Source organism: Mirounga angustirostris, unplaced genomic scaffold, assembly GCF_029215605.1.
Source record: "Mirounga angustirostris isolate CCGP_5_RB_7025 unplaced genomic scaffold, mMirAng1.0.hap1 SCAF_8, whole genome shotgun sequence".
Classification (NCBI taxonomy): domain Eukaryota; kingdom Metazoa; phylum Chordata; class Mammalia; order Carnivora; family Phocidae; genus Mirounga; species Mirounga angustirostris.
In genome coordinates, this window is record NW_026991716.1 from 64,767,680 (window position 1) to 64,788,420 (window position 20,741).

At 38.6% G+C, this 20,741-nt stretch overlaps 1 protein-coding gene across 7 annotated transcripts in view; it reads right to left on the reverse strand.

Moving 5' to 3' along the window:
* FILIP1 (filamin A interacting protein 1) overlaps nt 1-20,741 on the reverse strand; it is a 184,776-nt gene that overhangs the window by 16,886 nt on the left and 147,149 nt on the right. For 4 of the 7 annotated variants that reach the window (XR_010413675.1, XR_010413676.1, XM_045867099.3 and 1 more), the window contains exons 5-6: nt 2,382-5,187; nt 40-108 (exon numbers count right to left, since the gene is read on the reverse strand). Coding sequence is in view for 4 of the 7 variants with exons in the window: in XM_045867099.3 (XP_045723055.1) it covers nt 40-108; nt 2,382-5,187 (2,875 nt within the window). In the remaining 3 variants the exon portion in view is untranslated. The remainder of the gene's footprint in view (nt 1-39; nt 109-2,381; nt 5,188-20,741) is intronic. The other 3 variants (XR_010413677.1, XM_064597782.1, XM_064597783.1) reach the window with 1 other exon arrangement.

The following is a 20,741-nucleotide window of genomic DNA, read 5'->3' on the forward strand; positions in this document are numbered from 1 at the left end:
TGCTCCATCCTCAGCTCTCTTTTCATTTTCCACATTCACCTTGATGATCACCTCAGTTGTCACCCCATGTGTTGATGAGTCCCAGGACCTCGAGCCTCCAGTGATCTTCTGGAATACACATGTACATTTCCAACTATTTGCCAGACATCTCCACAGTCTCTCAGGCATCTCAAATATAAATGCCCCCAACATGACTTATCTTCTCCCCAAACAGTAGTCCCCCTATGTTTCTCATCCTATCTACCCATACAGCCACACCAGAAACCCCAGAGCCACTCTCTATACGCAGATTGTCACGAAATCTTTGATCCTATCTTCAATACAACTCTGTCCTCATTTTCACAACCGCAGTTCAAGCCTACCCCATCTCTAGCCTAGAGAATTGCAACAGTGTCCCTGCCCTCCGTCTTTGTGCCCTCCAATTTATGCTTTAAACTATTTTATAGACATATGTTTCTAACACATAAATCATGTCGTTCTTCTATCATCAACGCCCTTTCAATGGCTCCCTCTGTCTATCCCATGAGATTAAAGGTCAATTTCGTAATAAGCCGTGCACCTCTCTTCAATATCTGACCCCAGTTTGCCTCTCTATTTTCTGCTCTCGCATTTTGTCTCTGCACCCAACGGCTGCAGCACAGTGGGAATGCTCACCGTTCCCCAAATATGGCAGGCTCCTTCACATTGCCATACCTTTGCACAGATTGTTCTCTCTACATACGCCTTCCCTTTTCCTTCTTAAAAAAAATCTCTCCTTATCTGTGAAAACTTCCTCCTCTGGGAAGCCTCCTCTGGTGGGTTCCTTTGTACACACAGTGTATCAGAGAACTACTGGAGGGTAGGTCCCGATTGGGTAGGTTCCAATCCTGCCTCTCCTGCTAAGCTGGGTACTTCTGAGGTCCTCTTTGCAGTCAGCACCAAACCCGGTGCCCAGAGTGTAGCTAAACACTTAATAAATGTTGGATGAATAAATGCACAAATGAACTAGCCTCGCTATTCAATTTCTAAGAGAGGTGTCCTAAACTTTTTGTCATCCTTGACTTTATGGAATCTGATATATCTGGAGTAAGTGGGCCATCCTTTAGGCCTTGTAAATCTTATTTGAAGTCTTGTTTGTATATGGGGTTTAATCAGTAGTCAAAAATGTTACCAAAGAAAATAAAGCTATTTTGATCTGACCCTTAAAATGGGAAGAAGATGTTGCTGCAGAAAATCTGCTCTAAATTACAACAACTTCACCTCCACCATCTTTTTATAAAAATCATTAGAGAGAAGTAACCATGCACACCAAACTGTGCTCTGTGTTGCTTAAAAAGCAATATTATATTGAACCATTTGAAATGTGTGAACAATTCTGAATGCTATTCAGCTCCTTTGGGTCAATCATGAAAAGCTTTACTAGCAAAGCAATTAGTAATTCACACTTTGAAGTCTGTCTTGAGTCTATGCCGGTGCACAGAAAATTTAAGTAAATTATATTGAGGATGTGGGAGAATAAGCCACAGTTTCTATACTTAAAAATAAGCTTCCTGTCTTTAAGAGTGTCTAATACAAGCTATAGAATTTGTTCAGAGTCTAAGAATCATAATTTCTATTCTGTTGGTTTAAATTAAAATCTAAATAGTACACATTCTTTTATAATTTAATTTATCAGTTTGTCCCAGGTAAAGGAAGACAATCACTGGAGGTATTTTTAAAAAATAGAATTTATTTTTAAGCTCTGGTTTTTATACTTCGGACACACTTTTTTGTAATCATTCATTTAGCCTTCTAGTTGGTTATTAAATAAATATTTATCCGGCACTTGCTCTCTGCAAGATATTATTAATAAAATGTAGTGTTTAGACATACAGACTCATTTGTTTTTTACTTTTAAAAATAGGTTTTAATATTTAAATCTTTTAATCTTATTTTTGGAATAAAATATTTTGGTAAAAATATGACTATGGCCATACACAACCACATATTGAATATTTTAGGGTATAGAAATGTAAGCCAGGAAGCAGTTTTCATTCTTCCTGCATATTGACCATTTCTCTCAGTCTTCATTTTTAAAAGTATTTTAAATATAAAAATTAAACTTTAAACCTGATTATTACCATATGGTGATATTATGAAGAGGCCATCATTGCCAGAATTTGGGGGGCCTTCATAATTTATATGAAAAAAAAAGAAAATTCCCCCCCCAGTTAGTTCAATTTATTAAAATATCAGGCCGTTTTTATTTTCATTTCTTGGTGTAGCTTGTCCACTAGGAAACATCTGCTAGTGGACTCAGGTAGAGCAAGAGGCATGTGCTTTTCTTTCATTTTGGGCCCTGGTGATTCTCATGACTCACTTCGCCCTCCCTCGGCCTACACTTGGGAGTGTCTTCTACTCACCACTGACTGGGTTCCTCGAGTAGATGAAGTTGTGACCGGTGTTATGGTGATAGTGCTCGTCACCTTGCTAGCGCCAGGTCTTGACGAGAGATGGTTCCTAGGAGAGCGAAGGACCGTACCAGTGGAAACTTCCTTTTCAGCTGTCACATTGACAGGTCGGACAGTAATAACTGGACTCGATCCTTCAGCTGAAGTCCCAGGGGATCGTTTAAACTGAGAACCTAAATGAATGTGAATTTTATTGTCTTCTGTGGTTATGATATTGGCATTGGAATTATATTTCCGTAGAGGAGTTTGAACAGTCTGTTTTTCTGGGGTGACTTTGAAGACAGTCCTTCCCATGGGCATTTCCTGGGATTCCGGAGAGACTCCCATCTCAGCTGGTGCTGCCGATGTAGACACTGTCATTATCTGAATGGGGGATGTGGGCCTGTCTGCAAACATACCTCTTCCACCTTCTGGGGTCTTCTCTCTAGAAAATGTAGTAATCGTGACTGGGGACATGGCTCGTTCTGTGCCAAGAGTAGCATCTCCGCTTTTTGGCTTTTGAGACATAACATTTGGTGATGGAATAATGGTTATCCTTGGTTTCTGATTCCCTAAGGTAGGAATGACGGTGGTACTAGAAAAAAATTCCTCAGACGTCGGGCTGGTTATTTCCAAAGTTGCAGTACTATTCTCATGGTCTGGGGTCACTCGAATATGCAGGGGCTGGCCTTGTTTTGGCGAAAGGACCAGCTCTCCTGGGTGCCCTGGACTGGCATCTGTTCGAGGCCCTTTCTCATGAGTGATTGGGGGCCCATTTTCCCTTTTTCTCATCCATGGAATCCAAGACTTTCTCATAGTGAGCTCATTGGCTGCTGGAGGATACCTGTCTAGTACCGAGGATCGTTCCATAGGTTTCTTCAATCCCACCTGTCGAAGGTTACTCATGATATGATTTTCTTCTTGAAAGGATTTCCGTATAAATACTGCTGGTGTTTCTTCTTCTGCTGCCTCACTGCTGACAGCATCCGTCTGCACTCCAGTCGACGTCACCGGAATATCCACCATTCTTCTTCCATTCACACTGGGCCTAAGAGCTCGGCTATACCGCTTAGAAAGCTCCAACTCTTTGGTCAGATTGAGGACCTCCTGCCCCATGTTTTTGTTCTTATTTTCTTCTTCCATAAACCTTTGTTGAAGGACAGAATAATCCACTTGGAGTTGAGAAAGCTGATCTTCTTTGTTCATTAATTCGTGGATCTTCTCTTTAAGAGCTTGGACTTCAGCTTTTAGGTCTCGACTTTTGGCCTCTTCTAACCGAAACCTGTGTCTCAGCTCTGCTTCCTGACTCACGGCCTCGCCTTTCTCAATTGCCTTATTCTTGGCAATTTGGTGCTTTATCTCCTCCAGTTGTTGGGAGAGGAAATTGGCCTTGTCCTGCTCAGTTCTAAATTTCTGCTCCAGCTGATCATACTCATCCTCTGTCTTCATCAAATCCCCCTCAACCACCTCCAGCTGTTGAAGGCGTTTCTTCAGTCTCTCAATTTCCAGTGTTAGTTCCTTAATCTTGTTATCTTCTGGGCAGGTGAGTTCAGAACCCTTCCGAGACCTTCCTCTTGTTATTTCTCTTTCCACTTCCTCTATCCCATCAAGTCTCTTCTTTAATAAGTCAACACTGCAGCTTAATTCAGAGGATTTTTCTTCTTCACTTTTCAGTTTACCTATTAACTCATCTCTTTCTTTTGTCAAATTATACACCTTTTCCTCCATTTCAGATTTCAGTTTTAAAAGCTTCTTGCTTTCTTCAATTAGTTTTTCAGTTACATCCATAACCTTTCCTTGTTCCACCTTAAAATTTTTATTGAGTCCATCCACTTTTCTCTCCTCTTGCTTTATTTTTTCCATCATATTTTTCCTTTCATCAACCAGCATCACAGTAAATGACTTCAACTTTGTAAGATCATCTTTTAGACTTAATTCAGCCTTTTCCAATCGACTTTCAGAACATTCCAGTTCTTTAACTCTACTCTTGACCACCTCCAGTTCATTCAACAGGTCTTTGGTTAAGTTCTTCTCTTTCTCCAGATTTAAATGGAGCTGGCCACACTCAGATTTACTCTTGCTAAATGCTTCTTCCAGTTTCTCCAGTTCAGACATTCTCTTCTGTAACTTCTCCACTTCAAGTTTGAGCTCGCGGCTGTGGTGTTCCTCCTCTTGCAGCTTCTTCCGCAATTCCCGGCACTGGGATTCAGTTTTAGTGATCTCCTCATCTTTACCCTCCATTTCAAGCACACGCTTACGGAGATTTTCCACTTCTGCCATCAGGCTGGAGTTGCCACATTCCCCTTTGGCAATTTTATCTCTTAATTCCTGAAGTTCTTCCTCTGCCTTTTGGAGGTTTTTGTTGGTCTCTTCCAGCTCCTCAATTCTCTGAGTTAAGCCAACCAGCTTGAGCCTAAGTTGCCTGTTGTGAGACTCTTGATTGGCCAACTTCGCGTTCATCTCTTCATGCTCTTGGGAAAACCTCGAAGCCTTGTGTTCAAAATCCACTTCTAACTTGAGCAGTTTCTGTCTGTCTTCTTTGGATTTGGAAGTGATGGCTTTGAGCTTTTCTTCTTCTTCCCTCAGTTTCTGAGTAAGATCCTGTACTTTCTGGCTCTGGAGGCCAAGTTGCTCAATATGCATTTGCCTTTCATCCACCAGCATGAGTGCAAAGGACTTCAGTTTCACAAGCTCATCTCTTAGTTTATTGAGCCGCTTAGCATTTTCCTTTTCTTTTCGGGCTTGGTAAGCCTTTTCTTGTTCAAGGAGCTTTTTCAACCTAGGAAGCAAAATATATTAAAATATTATATGTTATTATTATCTTATATATATATCATATATTACATTTATGTATATTTATTGTTATACATATTAAAAGGTTCATCAGCAAGTAGGTTTGTCTTGGATATTAAATAAAAAAATGAAATGCTAACATAATAAATACCTATTAACTGCTGCAATATCAAGGCTTAACAGGTAGTCATTAATGAAGCTAATCAGAAGTCAGGATACTGGTTACCCTTAGATAGTGGGTAGTGACCAGAAGTGGGCATGAAGAGGACTAGTTTCCATACTTTTCAGGTACTAGTTTCTGTTTCATGATTTATGTGCTGTTTACACAAGATTGGTCAGCCTATTACATTTCAGTAAGCTAAACACTTGTGATATGAATGCCTTTCTGCAGATATGTTATACTTCAATAACAACCATTGAGTAACAGGTTGTGCAGTAACAATGACTATTTAAATAGTGTTTTCTGTATTCCAGGCATTATGTGTGTTATGTGTTTATTTTCTCTTCATAGCAGTCCTATGAGACACGTACTGCTACTGTCATCCCGATAAGGAACGTGAGACACGATACTTGCACGGAGCCCATCATCAGGAAGTGGCAGGTTCGCATTCAAACTCAGGCAGTGGGGCTCTGGAATCCTCGCTCCTCAGCTCTGCATCTTATGACTTCAAAAGATCATTTTATTTTAAATGAAAGGGCAGGTGCAGAAAAAAAGAACCTTGGATTTTTTAAATTTTGTAGGCAACGATCACCTTCTAGGGGCAAAGCAAGACAAGCTTTCTGATAGAAAGTTGATCTACATAAACTAACTTCAGCTAATGAAGAACTGGCGCAGAATTTTGTTGCAGTTTTCTGATTTAAATGATTTTTTATTTTTTAAAGATTTTATTTATTTATTTGACAGAGAGAGAGCACACAAGCAGGGGGAGTAGCAGAGGGAGAGGGAGAAGCAGGCTCTCCACTGAGCAGGGAGCCCGATGTGGGACTCGATCCCAGGATCCTGGGATCATGACCTGAGCTGAAGGTGACGCTTAACTGACTGAGCCATGCAGATGTCCCTAAATGATTTTTTTTTAAAGATTTTATTTATTTATTCATAAGAGACAGAGAGAGAGAGAGGCAGAGGGAGAAGCAGGCTCCCCACTGAGCAGGGAGCCCGATGAGGGACTCGATTCCAGGACCCTGGGATCATGACCTGAGCCGAAGGCAGACACTTAACCATCTGAGCCACCCAGGTGCCCCCCTAAATGATGTTTTAAATAGCGAACTAGGTAGGGAGGAAATCTGAATTACTATCAATACAAAAATAAGGCAACCACAAGAATTATTATGTTTCACATGTACGAAATACATTTTCTCTATGGTGTTTATGTATAGCATTAAAAAGTAGGAATATAAATACGCCATAATAACTATTCACCATCCTTGGTCAGTTAGCTTGCACCAATTTCTTTTATTGAAGGAGAGTTGACACACAAAGTTACATTAGTTTTAGGTGTACAACATAGTAATTCAACAACTCTATATATTATGCAGTGCTCATCACAAGTGCAGCTACCATTGGTCACCATACAACACTATTACAACCTGATTGACTACATTCCCTATATTGTACCTTTCATTCTTGTGACTTATTCATTCCATAACCGGAAGCCTGTATCTCCCACTCCCCTCCATAATTTGCACCAATTTTTAATAATTATTTTCAGTTACCCATTAAAACAGAGTTGAAATAATCATATTCACTTTATGTAGTCTAAGAATGCATTTTAATATTAGTATGTTTATCAGAGAAGCAAGTTATAAACATGTATTTATTTTAAGTATATTTTATTCTTTCAATATATTTTGCCTTATTTACCTTAGTTATTCTGAATGATTTATTTCATATTTATGACTAGATTAGCTGATAGCTAAGTAAATAGAAGCTAATAGTCTCACATTGCATTGTGCAAGAAATGACTAGCCATACATCAAAGCTATTTGATTACTATACTATAGTATTTGATTAACATTACTATAGAAATGTTCTTGTGGTGTCATTAAGACTTTTTTCTGAAATTTAATTTTACAAACATCCCCTTGTGTCTAAGCATCTATTAAGTAAATACATAATTTCTAAAACCCATTATGGCTTTATTCCTCCAATAGAAGAAAAAGATTGTTTTCAAAGCCTATGGATTCACATGAATCGTTTCATTAAGTGTGGTTCTTACGTGTGGAAAGGGCATTTTATTGATCATCTTTTCTTTTTACTTAAGTCAAAACAAATGAAATAATGTCACAGAACCGTAGACTAGGAGAGACTTTAGGGGATATTTTTAAATTCCTTAACCTTAACTAGACTATCTTGAGATGAATTCATTGAAAAATCAGTGCTTTCAACTCCAGGTTTAAAATGTTAAAATTTCTAAACATACTTCTTTAAATACCCTATGCCTCAATGCTATCACAGACAGTGGGCTGGAGTGACTAAAACATGGGCAGACATAGCTGCACCTGAATTCTGTGTCTCATTTTCCACCTGTAACCTCTGGCCAATTGCCAAAACTCTCTGACCCTCAAGTTTTTTACTAATAAAGTGAGGGATGTTAATACCTACCTCACAGGATTGTTCTCAACTTCGAGATAGTAGAAGTAAAGTGACTGACATATAGACTCAATACGTGGATGTCATAAAACACAAAAATAAATGTAAGAACTCGAGAGTATGCATCTGAAAAGTCTGCCCAGTGCTTTTTGTGTTGAATCTGTAAATATTTTCATGTCCATAACTTGTCTTTGGTGGTAAAACCTAGGGTACTAATGTTTCAGCCAGAGAAAAATAGAAGGCTTTCTCATGAGTAGGAAATCCTGTGACCAGAGCAGGAATTTGGCTTCCAATAAACCACATTTTTCAGGTCCTCCTAGCTGTGATTATTCCTCTCTCTCTCTCTCTCCTTTGCCCCTTAAGCTCTCCTTCCCTCTTCCATCACTTCTTAAATTGTTCCCATGTCTTAGTTAAAGTGGATCTAACAGCAATACACAGCCCATTCTCTGCATTCTCCCAAAATTCAGTTACAGCATTGGTTTAGCTGAGGGTTAGATGCAGAACCAAGGTAAAACTGTGTGACTCAGTCAGGACAGCCTGCTGATAGCCTTCTGTGCGAGCAGACTTGCACTTAAATTTCTACAGGGAGGACACTGGGGATGGGAAGAATGAGATGAATTGTGAAGACTTTGCCAAAGGTAACTGGCATGGGCTTTGTGACTATTCACTCACTAGGAAAAAGGGAGAGAGAAATAGAAAAAAATTACTTTGAGGCTTTCGGTCTGCATAATTACAGATAATACTTTTAACAGGAATAGGAAAAACTGGTGAGAAAGAGTCTTAGTAGAAAACTGAGTAACAGCAAGATAGTCAAGTTGAAAAGTGTCTGGCCATAGTTAACGATACCGTATTGTACACTTAAATATTTGTTAAGAGGGCAGATCTCATGTTAAGTGTTCTTTCCATAATGAGTAATTTTTAAGGATACCAAACAATTAGAAATGTAGTACTTTTGATGTAAATCCTATAAATTTTACAGCTCATATATATCTTAATGCCATTACCCTAATGACTCCCCACTGTCATTTACTTCCATCAAAGCCCTGAGCATCTTTTGCTGATAATTCTGCAACAGCCTCCTAATGGGTCTCCTCACAAGCTCTGCCACCTGTGAGCTGTGTAAACTTGGACAAGTTACATAATATGAGATATTGGTATATCTCACTTTCCACACTTATAAATTGGGCATCAAAATAGTACTAATTGATAGGGTTTGTGTGAGATGCATATTAGTTAATATATGGAAAGCACTTACAACAGTGGCTGGCCCATACTGAGTGTAGTTTTAGCTATTTTTAAATTATAACAATTATTATTACTTACTCTCACCCAAATTCAAATATAATCACAGGTTGTAATGGAACCCTGGCTCTCCATGCCTTCTTGTTGCTCTAAGAATAGAGGTGAAATGGCAGGGATGTCCACTATCACCACTGCTATTCAACATAGTATTAGAAGTCCTAGCCTCAGCAATCAGACAACAAAAAGAAATAAAAGGCATCTGAATCAGCAAAGAAGAAGTGAAACTCTCAGTTTTTGCAGATGATATGATACTTGATGTGGAAAACCCAAAAAACTCCACCCCAAAACTTCTAGAACTCATACAGGAATTCAGTGAAGTGGCAGGATATAAAATCAATGCACAGAAATCAGTTGCATTTCTATACACCAAGACAGAAGAAAGAGAAATTAAGGAGTTGATTCCATTTACAGTTGCAACCAAAACCATAAGATACCTAGGAATAAATCTAACCAAAGAGGCAAAGGATCTGTACTCAGAAAACTATAGAATACTCATGAAAGGAACTGAGAAAGACACAAAGAAATGGAAAAACGTTCCATGCTCATGGATTGGAAGAACAAATATTGTGAAAATGTCTATGCTACCTAGAGCAATCTACACATTTAATGCAATCCCCATCAAAATACCATCACCTTTTTTCAAAGAAATGGAACAAATAATCCTAAAATTTGTATGGAACCAGAAAAGACCCTGAATAGCCAGAGGAATGTTGAAAAAGAAAAGCAAAGCTGGCGGCATCACAATTCTGGACTTCCAGCTCTAATACAAAGCTGTCATCATCAAGACAGTACGGTACTGGCACAAAAACAGACACACAGATCAATGGAACAGAACAGAGAGCCCAGAGATGGACCCTCAACTCTCTGGTCACCTAATCTTTGACAAAGCAGGGAAGAATGTCCAATGCAAAAAAAGACAATCTCTTCAACAAATGGTGTTCGGAAAATTGGACAGCCACATGCAGAAGAATGAAACTGGACCATTTCCTTACACCACACACTAAAATATACTCAAAATGGATGAAAGACCTCAATGTGAGACAGGAATCCATCAGAATCCTTGAGGAGAACACAGGCAGCACCTCTTCGACCTCAGCCGCAGCAACTTCTTCCTAGAAACATCGCCAAAGGCAAGGGAAGCAAGGGCAAAAATGAACTATTGGGACTTCATCAAGATAAAAAGCTTTTGCAGAGCAAAAGAAACAGTCAACAAAACCAAAAGACAACCGACAGAATGGGAGAAGATATTTGCAAATGACATATCAGATAAAGGGCTAGTATCCAACATCTATAAAGATCTTATCAAACTCAACACCCAGAGAACAACTAATCCAATCAAGAAATGGGCAGAAGACATGAACAGACATTTCTCTAAAGACATCCAAATGGCCAACAGACACATGAAAAAGTGCTCAACATCTCTCGGCCTCAGGGAAATCCAAATCAAAACCTCAATGAGATACCACCTCATACCAGTCAGAATGGATAAAATTAACAAGTCAGGAAATGACAGATGTTGGCGAGGATGCGGAGAAAGGGGAACCCTCCTACACTGTTGGTGGGAATGCAAGCTGGTGCAGCCACTCTGGAAAACAGTATGGAGGTTCCTCAAAAAGTTGAAAATAGAGCTACCCTATGACCCAGCAATTGCACTACTGGGTATTTACCCCAAAGATACAACTGTAGTGATCCGAAGGGGCACGTGCACCCCAATGTTTATAGTAGCAATGTCCACAATAGCCAAACTATGGGAAGAGCCTAGATGTCCATCAACAGATGAATGGATAAAGAAGATGAGGTATAGATATACAATGGAATATTATGCAGCCATCAAAAAAATGAAATCTTGCCATTTGCAATGACGTGGATGGAACTAGAGGGTATTATGCTAAGTAAAATAAGTCAATCAGAGAAAGACAATTATCATATGATCTCACTGATATGAAGAATTTGAGAAACAAGACAGAGGATCATCATGAAACAAGACAAAACCAGAGAGGGAGAGAGGGAGACAAACCATAAGAGACTCTTAATCTCAGGAAACAGACTGAGGGTTGCTGGAGTGGAGGGGGGTGGGAGGGATGGGGTGGCTGGGTGATGGACATTGGGGAGGGTATGTGTTATGGTGAGCACTGTGAATTGTGTAAGACTGATGAATCACAGACCTGTACTCCTGAAACAAACAGTACATTATATGTTAATAAAAAAAAAAAAGAATAGAGGTGAAAAATAGAGCATGATTGGATTCCTGAGCACCTTGGCAGGTTCATCTGAAGTCAGTCTTTTCCCTGTGATCTAAGCTGCTAACATTCCTTGAATATGTTGTGCCTTTTGCCGTGGTATTTCCTCCCTGCTCCTCCTTTCACTCTGGCACACACACCTGAACGTATCTGGCTGATTTTTATCCTTCAAGTTTCACTTAAATGTCATTTCCTCCAGAAGCCTTCCTGACCAACCTGATTAAGGTAGATCTTCTTATAGACTCCCATAATACCCTGAAATCTTCCTTTATAAGACTAATCAACAAGATTTTATTTTAAAGATTTTATTTGTAAGTAATCTCTAAACCCAACATGGGGCTCAAACTCACAACCCTGAGATCAAGAGTCACATGATCTTCCAACTGAGCCAGCCAGGCCCCCCTTGACTTACAATTTTGTAATGCCTGTTTACCTTTAATACAAGTTGCATGAGGATATGTGCCATGTCTGTCTTGTTTGTCCCCTAGCACAATGCCTGACACTTAAGAAGTGTTCAAAAAATAGTGACTGGATAAATGAAAGAAAGAACAAATAAATAAGCTCGAGTTAGAAATAGAGCTCAAGTCATCTTACATAGAGACATGTGAAATGAAGTTCCTCACAATGCTGGGTATAAATTTTTGTTGATGTGATTGTTACAAGGCCAGTAATTTGATATTAATAGGGGTCATTAGACAACAAGAAGCTCTGATCTAGTGAGCAGTGGCCTCTCTTGAAGACTGTGGTCTTTCTCGTCATCAGTCTCCTGGAGAAGAGGTGTATCTCCTAAGTGGAAACCAAAACAGAGACAGAGCCCTTTCTTTGTGGACTGGGAAGATCTCCCTTACTATACGTCTATCTTTCATACTCCTATGAGGTACCTCTGGGAAAATTAGTACCCTAAATAATATTTTGTAGACCAGGCTGAAGTAAAGTTTTTGTGTCTCTCTCATAGGTTTTAGTGTTCTTTTTTTTTTTTTTTTTTTGCTTGCTTGCTTGTTTTAGTTCTTTTTAAGAAAAGCTTCCAACCTCAGCCACAGAGAAACAAGAGAAGGTATTTTACCCACAGTTGGACCAGAATTCTAATGTTGGGGTAGTGTACATCTGGGGTCTAGGGGGAAGAACGGTAGTAATTAAAGTAAGAGAAGTCTCAGGAAGAAAGAAAGTTATAGGAGATCATGGAAATAAGTTTGATCTCCAAAGGAGAAACTATGTAGAGAGAGAAAAAGGAAATGATAGAGAAAAGACTTTGGGAAATGCCCAGAAATAAGGGGTAAAAAGAATGAGGAGGAGCTAGTAAAGGCCTGGCAAGAGAGATAAGAGGAGAGTTATACTAGGAGAGACCCATGGAGTGACACTGGTGCACCAAAGGAAGGGGGCACTTGTCTCCATTTATCTACCTCCCTCCCTCATCACTTTACCCTTCTACTTCAGGTGGGCTTTTTTTCTTCCCTTCTATCTAGAAATCCTCATTTTTATATCAAACAAGAATTCAGAAGTACTATTATGTAACTATTCACAATACCTAATGATAACGGCGTGTTATGTCTCCTTGTTCAAACAATTTCCCAATAGTTACAATTTCACTTTGTGCTTTAAACAATTCATTTGCTCTATATTACTGGGCCCCGTTGCTATGTAATTATGCTACTTAAGGAGGAGAGTTAGAGGGTGTTGGTGTTGTTTGTGCCAACTAGTCTTATCACCTCCTCTCTGCCCATCTTGCCATCCTTCAACCATGATTCTAAGCAGATTAGCATAAAAAGGAAACAAACCAGAAGACCAAGACTAAGAAGATGAATTAGTACCCTGATTCTCATCAGCAGTTATAGGCAGAGCCCTAAGTATCCTGAAATCAAATTTATTCTTGGCAAGTTCTTAATTTTCAACAAGCATTTTATCCTATTTAAAGGATGAAAGGAAGACAAGTAAATGATCTAATAGATTTTCAGAATTCTATTGCCTTTCTTAAAAACGATTCTTAAGTGTATTCCTCATTTCTCTTTTCATGCTGAATAATCAGCTATATATTTTTAACTTGCAAATTTATCATTTACACATGTTCAGAAATTCAATTATTTTCAACTAGAAGACTTTAAAATTGTAGACCCAAATGTTCTATGATTGTTTATGGTATATATATAGTCATGATGCATCAATCTGTATAATTAAAATTGGTGAATTTTATTATATGTAAATTGTATCTCAATAAAAAAATGTAGTGATAAAAAGAATACAAAAGGCCCTAGATGGGGCACCTGGGTGACTCAGTTGGTTAATCCTCTGCCTTCCACTCAGGTCATGATCCCAGGGTCCTGGGATTGTGCCTGGCATCAGGCTCCCTGTTTGGTGGGGAACCTGCTTCTCCCTCTGCTCCTCCTTACCACCTACCCCCCAGCTCATGCTCTCTCTCTCCACCAAATAAATAAATAAAATCTTTTTAAAAAATAAAAAGATAAATAAATAAATGGCCCTAGAAATTGTTCCAAACATCAGATAAAGAAAAGTTGTAAACAAATATTATGAGTGACTTAAAATATAATAGAAAATATAAAATAGATTATTAATCTTAAGGCAGAAGATGTGAAAGCAGAGGTAGGAAAGCTAAAGAGAAGAGGGTAACATTTTCAGCTGGGGTTGGGGAAGCTCATAGGAAAACAGGTTCTTGGGAAGACATGTTTCAAGTACTAGAAAACCTCTAGTTCTAGTATTATTTCAAGAAGCTCTTAAAAGCCCACCCCAAATTCTAATTTTTTCAATACCTAATTTTTAAAAAGAAAATAAAGGCTAGCAAGTCCTTCAGTAATTTAAAAAACCTTATTTATCAACTACCTATTGCATCTTAGGGGGTGTGTTAAGTACTTTATTATTTCATCTCATTTTCACAACACTTTGAGCAAGGCATTACTGTACCATTTTATAAATAACAAAAGTTATTTGACTTAATCAAAGGGACAGGATTGAGAACGGGTAGGTTGGGATTTTGAACTGGATCTGTTCGACCACAAACAAAATGCTTTTAATAACAGTACCATTCCTCAAATAGATATCACTTGCACAGATCAAATTTGCAAGACTTCGTTTTTGTTTAGGTGAACTTCATCTTGCTTGGATTAGCCTATCCTTCTGGAATTATCAAGATCTTCCTTGGACTCTGGTTTGTTACCCAGCTGATGCCAACTTATACCTAGCATGTGTCAATGGCAAAATGACTCCAAACATTAATAAAAAGACAGGTCAATTTGCACAGAGCTCTTCACACACTCTCAAGATCTCCCTCCTGTTGGGCACCTGGGTGGCTCAGTTGGTTAGGCGACTGCCTTCAGCTCAGGTCATGATCCTGGAGTCCCTGGATCGAGTCCCGCATCGGGCTCCCTGCTCTGCAGGGAGCCTGCTTCTCCCTCTGACGCACCCCCCCTCATGTGCTCTCTGTCTCTCTCATTCTCTCTGTCTCAAATAAATAAATAAAATCTTAAAAAAAAAAAAAAAGATCTCCCTCCCGTTGACATCAATCCATTCAGTAGCAGGGACACTGTCATTCACTTAGCTCTCAGCCTACTGGGCTGTTATTCTTTTTCTCTTCTGAGCTCCCAGTCCTCCCCTATGAACCTGTTCCAACTACATCCTCCCCATGTCAGTCAACTACAACTAAATTCTTCCAGATGCTTAGGCCCCAGATCTAGAGTCATCCTGGAGACCTTTCTTTCTCCTATTTCTCCACAATTTTTCAGCAAATTTTGTCAACTCCACCTTCAAAATAGATTCCAAATCCAATTACTTCTCAGTTCCTCTATTGCTATCACCCTGGCCCAGGCCACCAATCATCTCTTATCTGGATTATTGAAATGACCACCAAGTCTGACTCCCAGCTTCTACCCTTGCTCACCTTCAGCCTGTTCTCTGCCCAGAAGCCAGAGTGATTCTAAAAAAAACCCAGTAAATCAGATCATGTCACTCTTCTCCAAGCAGTCCAGTAGTTTCCCATTTGACTCTGAGTGAAGCCAAATCACTACAATGACCTAAAAACCCTACATTATCACCCCCTTTCCCTTACCTCTCTGACTTCACATCTTAAAACTCTCTCTCATCCTTCACATATTCTAATAGATCATTCCCCCATATCCTTCAGATCTTTGCACAAATATCACTTTCTCAGGGAAACCTTTGTCCACCCTATTTACCTTGTGCATTTCATAACAGAACTTTCTATTTCCTTTTCCTGCAATTTTTTCTCCATAGCACTTATTACCATCTAATACACTATACAATATACTTATTTTTTTAATGGACTGGCTCTCTTCTCTAAAATGTAAGTACCTTGAAAGGAGGATTTTTGTGTATTTTATTCACTGCTGTGGCCTGTAACCAGAACATAGCGCATGATGAGTTCTGTACATATATGTTGAAGATGATCACAAAAGGCCTTCCCTTGTTGAAATTCAAATGCACTTGGCCAAATTCCCTAACTTCTTTGTGCCTCAGCTTTCTCATCTATAAAATGGAGGGAATGAAAGTACCTCCTTCATGGGGCTGTTGTGAAGACAACATGAAATGGAGACCTGTGAAGCACTTAGACAGTGACTATCCCATGGAATGCACTCAATAAATGTCAGCCATCAGTACTATTGGCAGCAAGTAGGGCACCTCTTCTTGTTTACCCACTTAGCAATCATTTACTGAATGTTTGCTCTGTGCTAGGCACTCTGCTGGGCATTTAGAGAAAAGACAAAACACAGTTTTTGTCCCTAAGGCATGTATTTAGTCTCTAAAGAAGAGGACAATTACACCAACAATCATAAAGACATGCAAAAGAAACATATACCTTTGTGAGAACACAGAGGAAGGGCAGTGAAGTCATAGCAGGGCAAGGGAGTCAGGGAGGCTTCCAGGAGGATATGACTCTTGAGTCTTAAAGGTTAAATAGGAACTCAGTAAGTAGAGAAGGCAAGGAAAGGGCTCTCTGCACCAGAGGTCAGCAAACTATTGTCTGTAGGCCACATCTAACCAAGGCTGGTATTTTGTACAGATTTCAAGCTAAGAATGGCTCTGACATTTTTAAAGGGTTATAAAACATAACAAAAAAGAATATGCGGCAGACACTGTATGTGGCCTGCACAGCCTAAAAGAGCAGCCTAGTGGAAACATATGTAAAGTCACAGTGTTGAGAAATGGGAGATATTTTCAAGGCACAGCAGGGAGCTCAACTGAGCTGAAGGACACCTGTGGGGACAGTGGGGGTTGGAATGAGGCTAGAAAAGAAGGACAAACCAAACAAAGCACCCCGCGGGCTAAGAGGATGAATCTGAACTTCGGATTCAGAATATGAGGAAATGTGACAGTTGTGTAGAGGACGGAGGAGTGTGTCCAGGAAGCTGCAGCTCACTTAGGAAGCTACAAAAGCAGGAGATGAGAAACATTATGGAGTCTAAACTATGATCTTGTCACTGAAAAAGGAGAGAAGGTGTTGCACTGGGCGATTTTTAGGATTTGGTGACAGACTGAGTGAGGAATGAAAGGGAGAAATTTGGACAGACTTTCCAGCTTCTGGTCAAGGTTATTAGTTTGGTATCTGTGCTTATCATGCTTATCACATATAGGGTAACATAAGAGAAACAGAACTGGAGGGGAAGATCATGATGTTCCAAAAAGACAAACGGACATTGAAGTTGCTGAGAATCCTTCAAGATCAATGCTTATTCGTAAGCCTGGAGTTCCTGGAGATGAATCTAGGTCAGAGATACAGACTGAGAGTCTCCAGTGACTGGTACAATCTAAAGCCATAAGACAGAATGAGATAAGTAGGAGCTCCGTAGACCTAAGAGAGAAAAAGGAGTGAGGACAGAAAAAAGACACAGAGATGAGAAAATATAAAGGAACTTAATGCAAGAGCCTGAGTGAAGACAGAAAAAAGACACAGAGATGAGAAAACACAAAGGAACTTAATGCAAGAGCCTGAGCAGGATAGCCAGAGAAATAGAAAGGAATCCAAGAAATAGTGCATTCCCAGACACCAAGAGGGCTGAGAAAAGCATAAGAAACAGGACATGTCCATAATGCCAAATACTCTGGAGAGATCAAGGGAGAAAACAGGAAAATGTCCATTGTTTCCATTTAAACTTAAATTTAAAAAGATTTTCCCACTGGATACATCAATATGGATCATCAGTACTTCATATGAGCAGTTTTGGAGTTTCAGAATAAAATACAGAGTTAAGCTTAGCTGAAGAAAAAACAAGAAGAAAAATACAAAACATGGAGACAAATATCTGAGACTAATTACTTGAGAACTTGATTGTGAAAAGGAGGAGAAACAGGGAAGTGGATCCAGGAATCAGATAAGGCAAGATCAACATTTTAACCCTTTATATACACACACATATATATATATATATATATACACATATGAGATTAGCATGTTCTCACTTAACTTTAAAGCTTTTTTCTTTATGGAAATAGTCCAGTTAATAAATAATGATAGAATACCATTATTAATAAATAAAGAAGTAATTATAGAAAACCACTGTTCTGCAATGCCCAATGAAATAGTGGATGTAGGCAATGTCCATCAATGTCTCCCAAGAGAGATAGCCAAGCATTGTATACATATGTACATACCTCCACCCAAGAAATATTCCTACCAAAAAAAAAAAAAAAGTGAACCCAAATAAGATCAAGCCCTTGTAACTATTTACTAGTTTATAGGAAAGAAACATACTAAGTGACACTGTGATGATGCAATCAGAAAAACCAAAAATGTAAGGGACAACCCAGCATAAAATACTATCTTAAATAAATAAATAAATTACAAAAAGAAAAAAGCCTGGGGGAGGGGAAGCTATAGATTAAAAGAAATTTAGAAGACATATTAACCAATTATAATATATTTGAATTCTTATTCAAGCTAGTTTTAAAATAAGACGACTGGAAAAATTACATTGTTAAGGAATTATTACTAAATTTAGGTGGCTTAAGGATATTTTTAAGAGAATCATTATCTTTTAGAAATATATATTGAAATATTTATGAATGAAATGATATGTCTGGAACTTTTATAAAAACAATCCAGGGCAAAGAAAAAAAAATAATCTGGGGGGAGGGGGGCGGAGAAAAACCCAGGGCAATGGGAATAGATGAAACCAGACTGGTCATGAGTTGATTAACTGTTGGAGCTAAGTGATGAGTATATGAGGATTCATTATACTATTCTCTTTATTCTTTAAAGGTTTGAAATTTTCCAATATAAAGGGTTTTTTTAACCCTTTTTGTCATCTTTAGCTTCACCCCCTCCCAAATCTCAGCTCCTTTGGTATCTAGTCATATTTTTACTTTCTTTACAGTACCATGTATCCCTCATATTTGTTTGTGATTATGAGTGATTCTTTCATTCATTTCCATATTTATAAAATTAAGCATATTAAAGACTTTTACTTTTTCTTCCTCATTGGGATCCATCTGATGCTGAGTCAAACATGCTAAAAAAAAAAAAAAAAATCCTTGCCCAGTTCTGTTCCACAGATATTTATGAATTTATCTTACCTTTTAAGCACAATTTTTGTTATTGTGGGGGGAAAAGGGAAGTGAGGGTTTTTTTAACCTTGTCCTGGTTATCCATCCTTGAGATAAACACCTTCCCTGGAACGGTTTTCAATCTGTGTCCCTAAAGACCCAGGGCCACACCTGACTAAAACCATTCTCACTTCTCATCCTTGGAAAGTAAACCATGTAAGATTTCACAGGTTCTTTTCCCCAACGTTCTTGACACTCTTACTTCTATCATTTTCCCAAATTTATCAGCATCAGCCCCAGAGCAGCAATTTTTCTCTTCACTTCCTTTAGAAATTGTCACTCATCATCATCTTAATCCAGAGGACCCCATTTTGAAACACTGATGTCATTTTAAAAGTTAATTCAATTTGTATCTCACCCAGATCATGCTAATTTCCCTTCTCACTATTTTTATTCTTTTATTCTTCCTCAACTCTCCCTGTATGTATGCCTCTCTCTCTTCCAAGAGAAAAGGTAGGTTAAAACTAGCAAGGGCATGATAGTAATTGAAGATGAATGAACCTCAAAAGACTCAAGCTTGCATGTAGGTAGAAGTCTTTAATCACATGCATTTTTTCCCAGCTAGAGCATAGAACAGAGCTAAGCAGCTTGGCAACATGATAGGACATGGTTTTACCAAATGACTTGGGAAGAAGTGTTACTTTTTCATAAATTGCTTCAGTTCCTCACGATGGTGTCTACTATTACAATTATGCACATTAATCTAACTTCCCAATATACTGCACAGGGCTGAGATTAGGGTGAGTTGAATAAGGCTGGGTGGTGCAGCTGCAGTCAGATCCTGTCCTCATTTGAAATTTTATTTATCATTGATTTTTTTGCATTGATTTTTATTTTAAAAAGTAATACATTAAAGTATTGTATATCTTGCTTACTGAGTTTTTTGGCATCCCCTTAAATTTTGTACCAAGGTAACCCCTTAATTTGCCTCATCCTAGTCCCAGCCCTTGAGCTCTGAGTGCTACATAATCATTTCTTTTATGTATAAATAAATGGCAGGACACAAAGTTTCGAATTTTTTCTTTTGTGTTTTTTAGTAGTGGGGATGCGTTTACAAAAGCCTTTGTACACTTTTTCCTTTTTCCCTGTTGTGAAAACCAGCAGTATTGTGGAACATCTGATCTCAAACTTTGTTTTTTTAAAGATTTTATTTATTTATTTGTCAGAGAGAGAGAGATTGAGCACAAGCAGGTAGAGTGGCAGGCAGAGGGAGAGGGAGAAGCAGGATCCCCACTGAGCAGGAGCCCAATGTGGGACCCTGGGATCGTGACCTGAGCTGAAGGCAGCTGCTTAACCGACTGAGCCATCCAGGCATCCCTGATCTCAAACTTTTTGACCCTGGCCCGATGTAGTGGGACAGAGGCCTTTCTCACCTACTCTCACAATAAAAAAGAAATTGGTGATAAAAATTAAAAGAAAAGAAAACAAAAATCAGTAAACTTTTTGCTAGCAGTTTTCATGAACTGCTTTTATTTCGCAAGAGAAGACCCTAACGTTTATTTTATATAATAAAACTATATCTTATAATTTAAAAATAATCTAGTAATTTAATTACATTTACTTTGATACTATAATCCAAGTAATGCAAACACACACACACACACACACACCCAAGACAAGTTATCACAAATGAAGTTTTACTCTTCATCAGAACGGATTAGGTATAAGCTTGATCTAGAATGGGCACATTGATGACATGCCTTGAAGTCTAGCTTTTGATGCAAAAATTCTCACCAAAATACTAGCCAATAGGAGCCAACAATACATTAAAATGATTATTCACCACTAGCAAGTGGGATTTATTCCTGGGCTGCAAGGTTGGTTCAACATCTGCAAATCAAT